Here is a 15,288-nt window from a genome sequence, read left to right on the forward strand (position 1 = left end):
GGGTCTCTGGGTTTATTAAAAGCGCTTTTTTCCTTCAATTCTAGACTGAACATTTTCTTAAATCCTAGACAGCAATCAAATTAGAAAGAAAAATGGGTTTCTAGTTTTTCATTTATACTTTTAAGTGGACACCTAGGATAGTTCCCCTCAAAGCACAGTTCTGGATGCAAATCTTCTAATTTTTGCAAGCAGAAAACAGTTTCCCTATTATGACATTTCTACAAGCCTGGAAAGTATGTAGTTTTGAGAGACTGACAAAGTTTCAACATTCTTACAAAAGGTACAGTCTAGAATAGGCTAGAAAAAGCTATTAAAATAGTTTAATCAGCTGAAGTGCAGGTAAAGGAAAAAAATACATGATGTCTAGTTAGGATTTATGCATTTGTTTTCTAAAACATATGTACATATGTTTTTAGAAATATATATGTTGCTTTACCAATGAATGACTTTATTTTATTGAACAGTAAGTTATTTTCTCTCTTCCGCTTCCCCAATATAAAGTTGGTAGGAAAACAGAGAATTTCTAAGACAATATTAATTCCTTATTAGCTGGGCTGTGCAAGAATCAAACACAATTCTGAAGAAATGGACTCATGTGAGCACCATGTTTCTATGAAGCAGCAAAAGGTTTTCCAGGTTGCTACACAAGTTGCTTCTGCCTTAGGAAGCAAAAAAGGTGGTTTGAAGCACTTTTTTTTTAAGCACATACAACCCTACCTGGTGAGAGAAAATAAATTCGGAAGTCATACAGACTGCAAATAAATTCCTGCATTTTAAAATGCCCAATTTCCCCCTTTGAATTTTACATCAGAAATAAAGCAGGTGCTGAGAAATACAATTGTGCTCCTAAATTTGGGCTGGGATACAAATACAGACTTTCAGTATTTGAAAAACAGTTTCGGGTAATTACAACATTTTAAATAGTGTTGACTTTTACAGATTTGAATAGTGGAAATTCCTACACCAAAGTGCCTAAGTTTAATTCAGCACCCAAGTGCCTTTTGCAATGTATTTCTCATTTTATCTTGACCTTCCCTCCCTTTGGGAGTTGCAAAAATATGCGGATATACTTCAGCACCTCAATTTCTTCTTCTGTTTTGCAAGGGTGCTCTTAAGTTCTTTCAAATTCTCAGTCAATACTTCTATCTCATCCATTCGTCCACTTTGTTTGGCATCAAAAATATATGCTTTGATATTATCAATCTGTTGGAGAAGTAATTCCTCTTCTATGACATCTTCTCTTGAAACTTCATGATCACTTTCAACTTCAAAAGGATTCAAAGAGGAAGACAATGATTCTTCAAATGGATTCCCAGATTCCTGATTACCTACAGGTGTATAAAATGGATTTCCAACAGAATCTTCAAATGGGTTTGGAGCACTGAGCTCTACGCCGTTTGCCTGTTGACAATCCTGCTGCTCTTCCTCCTCCTCAAATGGATTATACTCTCTTATATAACTCTGCAGAGTATTGGTAGGCAAGGGAACTACTGCAGAATTTTCAGCAACAGGACTTTCAGGGTCACTCTTTGGAGGGCTAATTATTAAAGGTTCTTCAAACGGATTTATGGAGGGTTTTTCACGCTCTGAGGCTTTTACAGGTTGGCAAACCAAAACCAGATTCTTGCTATCTGGCAATCCAATACCATCACTTGGGAAAGCAGCCTTAGAGCCAGCGTAATCTTTGTCCTGAAGCTTATCTAGATCCAAGGCCTGTGCTATTTGGTTTATACTTCCCCTCTCAATCTCAAGTTTATCATGCTTCACTTCTCTGAAATCCAGAGAACGGGTCCGTGAATGTTGAGACATCTTTTTTTTATGGTCCCTTTTCCATTCTTTTTCACAAAGGATCTGCAATTGTTCTCTCTGCATTTCCTCCATCTCTGCTTGCTTTTTGGAAAGCTCAATGGCTTTGACTGTTTGCTGTTGGTCGTACTCGTCCTGAAGCTGTCGCAGGTTCTCCTGCAGCATTTGGACTTCGTCCAGACGATTGGCTTCCTTTGCCTGCTTAATATAGGATGTGATATTATCGATCTGTTGAAGAAGTGGGTCTGTGAGTTCCTGGTTCCGAGATATGCTAGCAGTAGGTAGCCATCCTTCAGCTTTCTTCACTGCGACCCTTTTTGTTCGATGGACCTCACCATTGGACACTGCTAAGGATCTGGAAGCGTAGTCTGCTGGCTTCTCTTCTTGTCGTCTCTGGGGTTCATATTTCACCTAGCCAAAAAGAAAGGAAAACTTTAAAAGGAGTCCACATTTAGATGAGGACTCCACACTTCAGCCACCTCATTAGTTTTTAGCATGGGTTTGTGAGCCTAGAAAGGCAACTATATTGGCGGAAATAGGTCTTTTTTCCTGAGGTTTTTTTTCCCTCCAGCTCAAAAAATATATATATTTAAACTGATGGATTATGTAGGGTTATTGTTACTTTTCACTGTTCACCTGTTCATCAACTGTTCATGTCCGCCATCATCTTAATTGTATTTAACAGAAATAATATCCTGTTAAATATGTTTAGAATAATGTTTCAGAGTGGGAGCTAAGCAGAATAAGCTAAGCAAGTAGAAGTTACTCTTCTGCACATGGGGTAAAAAGCCATGCTCCAGCAAGTTTTATTCTTTTATTCTCTCCTGTAATGACTGCAACTCTCTCTAGCCTCCTGCCACTTTGACTGATCTCAAAGAACTGGGTTCTGCCATAGAACGATCAGCGGTCCATTAACTCAGAGATCCGATTAGAAGTCACTTTCCAATCTTGTTTTAATATGTATTGCATTTTTAAATTTAATGTATCACATGTGATTGTTATTTCAATAAGATAAATATATTTATGCTTCTAAACCAGTGGTTCCCAACCTTTTCTATACCCTCACCCCTAGAACATTTCTGATATATTCTCGCACCCTTCCAAAATAACGGCAACGAATTATGCATATACACTATAATTTTGAAAACCCAAGTTTTCGCACCCCCTGGAATATCGTCTTGTACCCCCAGGGGGTGCGAGCACCCCTGGTTGGGAACCCCTGTTCTAAACTAACAGTAAAATAAAGCAAAGTAAAGTTAATGAAAAGGGTACAACAAAACAAACATTTGGGAGAAGAGCAGATTTTCTCCTGGCTAAAATATTTTGGAAAACTTATGGAAATTTCTAAAAGACACGTCTTTTTTTTTTTTTTCAAAAAAGCACAAGAAAGAAGTGATCTCAAAAAAAAACCTGGGTTCATACAAGAAACAGATTTTTTTTATTAAGCTGATTTTAAATATATTCTAGACTTATGTCACACTAATTGCAATTGTTTTAGCAAACAAATTCAAAAGTAAAGTATTTCAGAAAGGAAATTCTTTAACCAATGAACAAACAAACAGAAAATCATTGTCAGAAATATTTACGGATTAAAATACTTGCCAGTCTCTCCATTTGCAGTTTTCTCTCTAAGTCTTGTTTCTTTTTCTCTTTCAGTTCTTCATACTGGTCTTTGGTCGGTAAAGACATTAGGCCAAGCAATTTTTCCTGAGGATTTTTTTTTCAAAATATAACTTTAAAGGGTACAGGATACTAAGATTTAGATCTTATTGAAAACTAGAAAATGTGAGTGTGTGTGCATATATGCACACGTATAATTATATTTTAAGTGATTAAATATAAACAATGCCCAGCCATCAAATTACATGTCAAAGAATAAAGTTAAAATGTGATCAATTATATCTGATATCAAATAACAGTGTTCAAAGTAAGAGATCAATACATGAAATAAGTCTCTTCCAAATGAAATTTTTTTCCTGATTACTTCAGGAATATATCTCTAATTTTCTTGGAAACATTATGGAAATGTCTTACAATTGCCTGCTTCTGGAATGTTTTGTCAATTTCCTTTTTCAATTAGCATTTTTCCAAAACTTAAGTGCAAGAATAGAAAAAAAAGAATCAATCATATAATAAAAGAATCAAATAGTTTTACACATATTTAAACAGAATGATCAAATATACTTCCTAAAACACCAGAATGAATTAATGAGATTGCAATCTAATCTGAACCAGATGGACTATGGATGGATGGATGGATGGATGGATGGATGGATGGAAGGAAGGAAGGAAGGAAGGAAGGAAGGAAGGAAGGAAGGAAGGAAGGAAGGAAGGAAGGAAGGAAAGAAAAAGAAATAAGGAAATTTAGGGATGAAAAATACAGGGTGTACAATACAAGAAGGGAGATATATGGCCTGGACTTGGTGTGGTCACTGATAACAAGATAATGTAGCAGAAGGATATACAGGTAGTCTTCAACTTACAACCATTTGTTTAGCGACCAAAGTTACAACAGCACTCAAAAAAGTGACTTATGACTGGTTTTCACACTTATAACCATTGCAGCATCCCTATGGTCACATGATCTAAATTTGGCCGCTTGGTAAATGGCCTGTATTTATGACAGTTGCTTTGTCCCGGGGTCATGTGATCCCATTTGGAACTTTCCCAGCTGCCTTCTGATAAGCAAAGTCAATGGGAAAAGCTAGATTCGCTTAACAACCACATAATTCACTTAACAACTGATTCATATAACAACTGTGACAAAAAGGTCGTAAAATGGCGCAAAACTCACTTAACAGCTGAAATTTTGGGATCAATTGTGGTTGTAAGCCAAGGACTACCTGTATTGTATCAAAGACATGGGATGTCTTCCAGAAACTACTCATGAAGCCTGCAGGATACTCCATCTCTGGAGGTTTTTAAGACTGCATAGACACATTTTGAGAAGAGTTTAATTGGCATTCCTGCATATTGCAGAAGATCGGACTTGTAGTCCTTTCCAACATCACAATTATCTAATTTTATGAAGAGTCAGCACCTCAGAATTATTAAAATGCAATTTCAAACAAAGGGGGAAGAAGATAAAAGGAAAGTCAAAACCTGAGAATAAACATTGTTTTCTTAGGCTTAGCTTATTTGACTAATATCAAGGAATTTCCCCATGATATCATGTAATAGCTTGCTAAATTGAAATCCAATTACAGTGCTGAGAAACCATTCCCATCACTATGGCAGTGCAAAAACATTCATTAGCCTTCTAAATACCAACAGAGCCACTGACATAGCTTACATCTAATTAGGTAGGAAGTATTTAAAAACTGAAACACTAATTCATTTTATTATGCAAATTGTTAAAACAAAATGACAAGTTTTATAATATCCTGAAAAATATTTAAAGGGTCAGTATGTAATCTGGTATTGTCTTAGGGCAGGGGTAGGCAACCTCGGCTCTTTTATGACTCATGGACTTCAACTCCCAGAATTCCCGAGTCAGCTATGCTGACTCGGGAATTCTGGGAGTTGAAGTCCATGAGTCATAAAAGAGCCGAGGTTGCCTACCCCTGTCTTAGGGGAACTAATATGTCTAAAAGCAGCTCATCCTTTCTAGATAACCTACCTGAACAAAAAGTGTGGCTGAATATCTAATCATCCTCTGTAGCTGTAAAGTTCTGGGATGAGGTTGTGGATCTTCATTCAGCCCTAAAGTCAGAATCTTCTTGCTGAAACAAACAAACAAAAAAAAGAGTGAATTAGAAATACATAACAATCAGCTAAGAGAAATAAACACTAGCAGACAGAATTTTAAGTATTGCTAAAGTATTGATAAACCATGTAATTGGCAACATGGGATTTATTTTTTTTAATAATGTTATTTATTTAAAGCATAAAATATGAAAATACATATTGAATTCCGACTCCCTCTGTTGCAGTAAAATAAGACATTAGGATCGAATCTCAACTTTTTACATATCTATAGTAATATAAACTAGCCATTTCTGTATCAACAAATCAGTCTAATCAGTAAAACCCAAAACCATAGGATCATTTCTTTCCACTTCAAGCACAAAGTCCAGAAGAAATTTCCAAGTAGAAACAAAAGTACGTATGTTCTTTTCTTTTGTCAAAACAGTCAATTTAGGCATGTCTGCTAATTCCATGAGCTTTTGTAATCATTCGTCCATGGTAGGAATCGAAGCTTCCTTCCATTTATTTTGACAGTAAAATATATCTCATTATGTTTATGTCTCCTTTAAAAAAATGTTCATCTTCATTGAAAATTTAAAAAAAATATAAAGCCAAGCAAAAAATAATCCAATAACAATTTTCATCTTCATGTTTTGTACTTACCTTAAAGCATCTATTAATTCATACATTCTCTGTACTTCTATTCTAAGATTGCTAGCACGATCAAGATTGTATGTTGTCTCTCCGGAACTGGAAGAAAACATGCACATTTAAATTTTCCCAAATTGTTATCCATATAGATTCAGCAGTTATTTTGCAGTAGAGAACTATATAGACACATCTAAAACACTATTCTTGTTCATTTGTGAACTGGGAATGTTATGAAAGGAAAAAATCTTGAATATCAAATATCGATCTTGGTGCATTTTTGTTATCAATTTTTCTCGAAATTATTTAGTTCAGAAAAAATGAGTTCTACACGGTTAAACATCATTTTAGAGTGGGAAGCAGCTTGATTAAAAATTAGCATCACTAAGCTCAACATGATTTTAAAGAATAAAAATGCATTTATAAGGACACAAATCCAAACATATACAATATCAGCCTTGGTAGCCAAGTATTTATACCAGCTGACCATTGTGGTTCTCACTTTGTTTTTGTCCTAGAGCTTTTGGTATTTTTCCCTTTAAACGTTTGAAATTTTATTTCTCATCATATCCATATGAACGCCTATAAACACTTTATTAATATTTTATAATCTTGTTTTCTACTGCAAAGCTAGTTAGATTTGAAAAACTGAATTTGGAATAACCAAGTCTCTATTTTAAATGTCTGTTAAAGAAATTTAATTCCAAAAAGGGAAGAAGAATGATTAGGCTTTCAAGTTCTTTATTATTTCAAAAGCTAAAGCATTTATATATATGAAAATGATCCTACGCAAACTTATCTGAGAGCAAGTTCCAACTCAAAATCTATTACTTAATGTATGGATTCAACTTACAAATTAAAATCTTCATTTAAAATCACCAGCAAACTTACAAAGTCTGTCCAAATTCCATAACCTATGGCTCACAAGGGCAGCCATATAAGCCTTTTGAATAAAATTCAGAAAATATAATTGTGTAAATATCACCCAGTACTGCTAACAATGAAAAAAATATATAAGGAAATTTTTGGACAGAGTGTGAAAATTGGTTCTAAGTCTCAGTTAATAATAATACAAATATAACAGACCACTGTCCCAAAGAAAACAGTAAATAATAACTTTGTATTATATTGTGCTTTTTACAAAATTGAAGTTTCCAATATTAGATATATTCCAATAACTAATTAGATATTAGTTATTTTCTGATTTCTTTTAATAACACAATCATCTAATCACTTTTAAATAATACAACAGTTAATTATAAAAAACCTAAAGAGGCTTACTTTAATGATTCTGCCATCTTTATGTATTCTGGGGCCTTCTGGTCAACTTTTTCCATGTAAAATCGGAGTTTCTTGTTTAATAAGAAACCAACAGATTAAAATTAAGTTACTCACAAGAATAATTCAAATATAAATGTGTTATATGCATCCTATTTTTCCTTTCCTTTATGTGAGTTTGTTAAGTTGACCTAATTCTATAGACGATCAAAATGTATTAATTAAGATGATCAGAGTCTATCAGACAAAGTAAAATATTTTACTTTCTTGGTAAACTGCTTTTCTATAGTGCAGTGATGGCGAACCTTTTAGAGACCGAGTGCCCAAACTGCAACCCAAAACCCACTTATGCATCGTCAGGTGCTGGGTGGGTATGGCCCATTGGATGGGTGTGGCCCATTGGGTGGGCGTGGCTGCGATGGTAACAGCAGACTGGGTGGGACTAAAAAGTTCAATCAATCAATTCCAACTTTGCAAGATCTTTTTTTTTCCGTGAGAAGTTGAAATTGACTGATTGACTGAACCTTTCTTTTTTTTATACACGGCAGAGGCCTAAAGCAAAAAGGTTTTATAAAACCCAGCTGAAGGCCTAGGACTGGGGCAACGGCGCGCATGCCCACAGAGAGGGCTCTGAGTGCCGCCTCTGGCACCCGTGCCATAGGTTCGCCACCACTGCTATAGTGGATCATAAACTAATGCTGAATAGGTTGCTCTTATAGGCTCAACAGCGATATAGTTGAAAATTTCTAAGTTCGAATTTCTTGTCTCAAAGGTCATTATGAAATGGGGCAAAACTTTACCTGGAAAAAATATATCATTTTTGAACTGAACATTTTCTGTCCCACAATATTGTCAATGCTAATACCACAAGCAAACTGAACTTTTTCATACACAAATTATGTAAAAATATTTAGAAAAATGATCCAAAAATTTTCCACTTCAAAAATCTCTGGAAAACCAACATTACAGTTGAACCAACAATGAAAGAGATTGACACAATTTAATTCAACTTGAAGTGCTCTTTAAACACTGTTTAAAAACAAACAAAAAAGAGAAATTCTAATGGTTAATAAAGAGAGGATGAAATGTGTGAAAGAACAAACACACACACACAGCTCAGCCATTGTTATTTTAATATATCTATAAATTCTAGTCATTCCCATTTAGACTTGTAGAAAATCTGTGAATTTGAAATGTACTTTTGCACAGCTTTACTGTCAGACGTAAAACTTACTAAGTGAGAAAAATACTCAATGTTTGCATTCCATCTCAGCTGTTAAAATCCTACCCATTTTAACAGGCTGTGCTGGTGCTGGACTATTAAAATAACTTCTAAAATGTGGAGCATATTTACTCAACAAAAGAAAAAAAAGCTTTTTACAAGAAAATACTGACACTTAACTGGATTATGAAACTAGCACAGACCGCTAGACTACAAGAGCCTATAAGAGTACCAGTTTGTTTAAATCCCTCATTGTAGAGTCTGCAATTTCCTTCAAAAAAGATTCAAGAAATGGATAAAAAAACCTAAGTGGAGGAAACGAGACCTCCGTTACAAAGATTGGTGGTAGGAAAAGGAATGAATCCATTTCACATAATATTGTATGCTTGTATTAGCTGTAGGTTTTGCAAGCAATGTGAATCTATTCTTTTTGTCAGAAATGCACAGTATTCAACTGATATTTTACTAGTTTACTAAAAATGGTATAGAAAATCAGCTGGCCATGTCTGCATTGCTCCCAGATCTGTAATATGCTTTTTGAACTTTAATGTCCAAGACTACTGCAGTATTCTAACAATAGCGGCATATTGCTAAATAGGTTATACAGGAACCAAACTAAAGCTCTATACCTATCCTACAATGCTTATAAAAAATTTTCAAATAAATTGCCACTCAAACAAATCCAAGCTGGGGAAACAACACTTTTCTGAAAAGCTTCTAAATTCGTGAGAACAGTTGGATCAATCTGTTTGAAATCTGGCAGGAAAAATATCCCCTGAATTGGAACAGTAGCTGCAAATTTCATCCATTTTTGTCAAATGCAAAAGATTATAATTTGTTGATTTCTTATAGTAGTTAAGAGTAACACAATTTCAGTAATAATTGAAATTGTCATAACTTCAGATTTTCCGAAGTGAGATTCTGATAGAATGAATTGGGAAGTTTCCAAGGTTATTTCAGCCAAACTGTTATTTTCTAATCACCAAAGCTAAACCAAATTTTATCATCAATGAACAAATTTATTGTTTTCTTTTTAATATAAACAGGTCCTAGTCTCTTAAAGTTACTCTCGTAAAAAATTATTATATACACTATTGATAATAAGTCTAATAATATAAGTCTTCATCTCAGTCATTTTACCTCATACAGTTTCACAATATCTGGTATATATTCTCTTTCATCAATCTGTTGTTCCCTTTTGAGCAGCGTATCTTTACAGTGTCTACAGCAACGGATTCGATCGTCATCTTTTTCATCCAAAACAGAACTGACACTGCTTATACTACTGATGCTACCTCGTCGAGAGCCCTGGATGCTATTGGGTGAGCAGCTGGGGCTAGTATGAGAGGCCAAGACTTCCTTGCTAGCAGTAGTAAGTTTGCCTGAAAGGAGAGATTAACAAAATATAACTGACAAGATGTAATTGTCCCGATGACAACATTTATCTTGAACACAGGTTCAAATAATTCTGCTCAACTCAATTTACACATAAAAACAAGAACTGCAATGAAACTGTACTCTAAAAATTGGCTGCTCTAAATGTTTTTCCCTGTACAAATGTAAAATATTACATTCAAAGTAAATGTGAATATTTATACGTTACATCTCATGAAATCTAGCTACTAAAGAGACAACTGACATTATTCACATTGTAGTAATGGGATATTTCAATTTTGAGGTGAAGAAACTTTTTAGTTATTATATGAGACTTCTAAAAACTGTAGAAAAGAGAGAAGTGATTTTTTCATCTTTTTCTAAATACATTTTGGAAATTCGTTTTTAAAATGTACAACAGCTTTGAATAGCTATTGACAACATAGAAAAAATCCTGGACCTAAAACTAGCATTTTCATATCAAAAATTTAATGACACAATCATGAGAGACTCTGGGAGAATTAGATGCAATTTATGAGTTGCCAACTGCTCTTTTGGGGGTGAAAAAACTCTCAATCCTCTCCCCACTCAAAAATAAATCCTCTGAAAATCCAGTGTACACATGCACATACACGAGGGCAACATTTGGCTGTTGTCTATGCTGCTACAAAAACAAAAAGACTTATAAATATGCCCGCCAATCCTTCTAAAATTTCCTCTACTGCTATAAGTCGGTATCTCATCAGAGCAGAAGACAATTAATCATTTTTGTGAGAACCATAAAAGGACAGCAATATTTTTTCTTAATTCATACCATAATAATGTTTCAGTGATACTAAGCCAAAATATGATAAACACCTAAAATGGAATTAAGACACTCCTCCTAACTCTGCCACTGTACTCACTTGCAAAGGGGAGACTGACCAGTTCCATGCACTTCTTGCACATGATAGACCCACAGAGGCGGCAGTGATGGCGCCTGTTCCGTATGCTGAATTTGTTACCACAGTCTGGACAAAATGGTACATCTTGATCACTAACCCAAGGCACAACAGATTTCTCTATTGCTGCAACAAAACATGATAACCTGTTAGACATCATTAATGAAATCCTAGTTGAAAACATTAGCAAAGATAATTCTTTTCTGCGCTTACCTCTTATCTTTGCAGAATCTGTAACTGTTCTGTCAAAGGAAGTAAGCTGACCAAAAGAAAATGACCAAAAATTAGATATACATACAAATTTTACTGTATAGTTTGTCACATTATTTCAAATAAATCAAGTAAATATGTTTTTAACCACCTTTTCCCGAATGTCTTTTCTTAAAAATCAAATGTCTTCCCTGAGTATCTCTTTTATATCACCTGCAAAAATAGAGTCCAAATATTGGGGGGGGAAATAAAAAAAAATATTTAAAAATTTAGAGAAATCTGTTTGTTTTAAAGATCAAAATTTGAATAGGGAAAAATAGTGAAAACAAATTATAAAATGAAAATTGAGAAGATTTTTTATTTTTTCTCATTAAAAAGTAAATACTGCTAAAGAAAAAATATTATGTTCCTTAATTCTAATTTCTATTCAGTTCCTTACTATATACTAGACTAGACTAGAAAGGGAATTCTACATTTCTCACATCCAGTCAATAGCAATATTGCTATTAATAGGACACTTCAGAAATGTTAATGTAGGGCTAGACAAAAAAAAATTCTGCCAATTAATTTTCTGACTATGCTTTTTAGACTGCTATATGTTGGGTGAGACTTAAGTAAACAGACAAGGATCAAAAGTATATTGTGCCTAAGAGGATCCCTGGTTAAAGTAAATTATAGACCACAGTTTTCTTTCCAGAATCTCTATATTTAACATCCCTTCAGCCACTGTTACTTCTTTTTGTTAATAGCACCTCACCAAGGAATGCACTTGTGAATTATACTTTAACAAATAACATAATAAACATCGTAAGAAATGTTACAGTAGCTAATGACTGGAAAAAAAGATATATGTGATTAAAACATTTTAAAATAAAATTTTAATTAAAAAGTAAATAAAATTAAAATGTTAAAACTACAAATTATTTACCTTTTCTAACCTGATTATTAATTTATTCACTTCCACAACATAGTGATCAATTCTGGCTGCTCTGTGTTTCTTAAAATCAGAAAGATGACTCCTTATAGCACCTAATATAAAATATCCGGTTAGGAAACTTGACAGAATAATTCAACCATAAATATTCAGCTAACAGCAGTTTATCATGTTCTTATTTCTATAAATTTGCTGTTCAGTTTAAAATTCAGGATTAAAGAATGGTAGCTCATGGATCATTTGCAATGCCATAAAACCGAATAGTGTATACAGTAACCAACCAATCATAATAATCAAATCAATCCAGACTGTGGCTTAGAATATTAAGCATAAACACATTATTTCTTTACTGGTCCAACTAATTAAACAGCCATAATCCTTCAGGAAAATAATACAGAGAAGTAGATACTGAGGGGAGCAAAGAAACCTGGGAAAGGATTGGTCTTGCCCCACTGTGTAGGCAGGGTAATTATAATTGTGGGTAAAAACCCACAGCCAAATGTGGTTTGCCGTATCATTTGGTATGCATAGTTAATATTCAACATAGTTTAATGTGCTATATAAACCTACCCTATATTTTAGTCTTTATTGATAAAATGCTATTCTTATTTATAAGATAATGGCATTTCAGAAGACATATTTCTACTATAGAATTTTCTTCTGGTGTTAATTACTGCTAGTGCTGAGTCCATTTTGCTTTTAGATCATATATTTATATAAACTCATTATCTATTACCAACTATCTTCATACTACAATATGATACATATCTTCCCAGAATTCACTGGTGCTCTCTCACAGATTCAGTTAGTACAGTACATCTATATAGATTTATACACAATATAAAAATAAATGTACAAAGTTAAAAACATCTGGCTAACTGTAACTATGAAAACTTCCACAGCTTTATTATTTCTAGATTACATAGTTCAGTATCTAGGGAGAGTAACATGCTATCTATCCTTGTTACAAATGAATGTTTCTTGATTGGTTACCTAATTCTTCCAGTTCCCACATATATGGATCCATTCCACCATAACTGTAGCTTTCATATCGTTCCTGAGACCCACCATCACTTCGTTCATCATCTCGTCTCAACAGTTTATTTTTTGCTTTTTTTGCTTTTTGAACAAGATCTAAGCAAGATAAAATGGTGGATGACACAAATTATATTTATACATTTAAACAGGGCTTTTTTTCTCATAGAACGCCCAGAACGGAGTTCCGGCACCTTTTTTGGATGGAACCTTGTAGGGTAGGCAAGGCGGGTTGTATGACATGTGTGAGTTCCAACACCTTTTTTTTTTTTCAAAAAAAGCACTGCATTTAAACATAATTGTTAAGAATTGCTTCCTTACAGTTGCCACTGTGATAGTGTGGCAAGCCCATGGTTAGCATGGAGTATGCCCCTGTACCCGATTTGCAATTTTCAGAACTTCTCAGAATGGACTGGCCATGATTTTTAAACTCAATTTGTCCTTTTGGTTGGATGAGAAACTTTAAGAGCAAAATAACATGTGTTAAAAACAGCACCCCCCTCAAAAAAACAACCCAGGGCTGCATTTCCTAGATGGACAAGCTAAAGTGGCAAAATGGAAGCCTTAAGTCTTTGTTTAAATTTGGTTTTCATTGGCAGATAGCATAGCATTTTTTTCTATTCTCCCATAGGAATGGGATATATATTATTCTAAAATTTGTAAAAAAAATAATCTGAAGATGAAAAGAATTACAAAAATTCCCATAAAACACAACCCTGAAAAGAAATCTACTTCGTCCAACCTGTTGGGAATACAAATGTATCAATTAGCCAAGCAGTCCAATTATTGACAGCCCACAGGAATATTTTGTACCCTGTATAAACTTAATTCAGGAAGCAATTTGCGCAATAGAACACTGGACAAAGCAGAAGGCAAGAGCACTTTAAAGATAAAACAGTGACGCATTTAACAGCCTTCAGAGGACTGGGAAACAACTTGTAACAAGTGAAGGAAATTAACAGTTCAATACAACCACATGCGCTTTGTATTTTATTGTGAATGGGTTTCTAAGTGTATAGTTATTTAAAAGAATGGGAAATGCCCAATAATTAGCATATAAACATATTACAATTATTTTTACCTTTATGCTACCACTATTCTTAAGCTCTTGTTACTAAGTTGTGCAGCCAGTGATTGAAATTGTGTGATGACTAAGGGCTGTTTACATGCCACATTTGATCCCATCAGAGTATTCCCAAGAATGACTCTGAATGTCTGAAAATATAATGAAACTCAATGCGTCAAAATCACCATGACAATCAGCAAGACCTTCAGCTAGAGGTAGCTTGACTTAGTCTGGGTCCTCAGAGACAGAAGTACACATGAAGTTAGCAACATTAGTATGTATTGTGAAACAATGTTATCATGTGGCTAAAATGTAATGTAGTAAACAGCACTAAACTGATATTAACAATTATTAATGAATTTGTACTGGTTTCCCAAAATCATGGTATCAGATAGCTAGATACAGTGTTTTTCCTGTATTCTTCAGGCATCCTGGTTAAAGTATTTCTTTTGTTCTGATTGAAGACCACCAGGAATGTCCAAGTTATTTAGGTGGTAACTCAGGGGCCACCTATGCACATTCTTCATTAAACTAAAGAGAATTGCCTCATGTACTTAAGATATATCCAAGCACCCATCCAATCACAAATCATCACTTCAGCCAGAGAACTTACAGACAATTACAAGTAACCCTCACTCTCACAATCAGCTAAAGCAGACATGTCAAACTCACGACGTCACATGACGTCGCGCAACGTATCGGGCCGGTTTTGCCATTGCCGTCAATGGGATGGGCGCAACTTCCGGATGACGCATCCGGCCCGCGGTCCAGCAGTTTGACACCCCTGAGATAAAGTAACAGACTTCCAAAGATTTCAAGTCAATCTTTATTACTTTCAGGTTTTTAATACATTGCATTATTTCCCTGCTCTGTTGTGATGAGTGATCTTTTCTTCAAATGCTCCACTCTTTTACTAAAAGTGTCTTATGTGTTTGTGGCCAACAGTTCAAATTTTGTTTCCTTGGTCCAAAGCACTCTAAAGGCTTTATTTTGCCAACTTTAAATAATGACTTTTGTGATTAGAGAAAATATTTCTTTTTGCCAATCTTCCTCTTCAGATCATTGTTGAATAAGTAATGTTATACAG

General features: G+C 34.4%; 1 protein-coding gene across 1 annotated transcript in view; it reads right to left on the reverse strand.

Annotated features, from left to right (window-relative positions):
* Window positions 1-361: 361 nt before the first annotated feature.
* Window positions 362-15,288, reverse strand: part of RBSN (rabenosyn, RAB effector) — a 16,115-nt gene continuing 1,188 nt past the window's right edge. Inside the window, exons 2-12 of the mRNA XM_029285663.1 lie at window positions 13,094-13,234; window positions 12,095-12,195; window positions 11,170-11,215; window positions 10,921-11,082; window positions 9,782-10,023; window positions 7,423-7,493; window positions 6,157-6,243; window positions 5,426-5,528; window positions 3,405-3,513; window positions 2,302-2,315; window positions 362-2,199 (exon numbers count right to left, since the gene is read on the reverse strand). Coding sequence (XP_029141496.1) covers window positions 1,072-2,199; window positions 2,302-2,315; window positions 3,405-3,513; window positions 5,426-5,528; window positions 6,157-6,243; window positions 7,423-7,493; window positions 9,782-10,023; window positions 10,921-11,082; window positions 11,170-11,215; window positions 12,095-12,195; window positions 13,094-13,234 — 2,204 coding nt within the window. The 3' untranslated portion in view covers window positions 362-1,071. The remainder of the gene's footprint in view (window positions 2,200-2,301; window positions 2,316-3,404; window positions 3,514-5,425; window positions 5,529-6,156; window positions 6,244-7,422; window positions 7,494-9,781; window positions 10,024-10,920; window positions 11,083-11,169; window positions 11,216-12,094; window positions 12,196-13,093; window positions 13,235-15,288) is intronic.

The sequence above is a fragment of the Protobothrops mucrosquamatus genome, unplaced genomic scaffold, assembly GCF_001527695.2.
Source record: "Protobothrops mucrosquamatus isolate PMUCROS unplaced genomic scaffold, P.Mucros_1.0 scaffold2038, whole genome shotgun sequence".
Lineage (NCBI taxonomy): Eukaryota > Metazoa > Chordata > Lepidosauria > Squamata > Viperidae > Protobothrops > Protobothrops mucrosquamatus.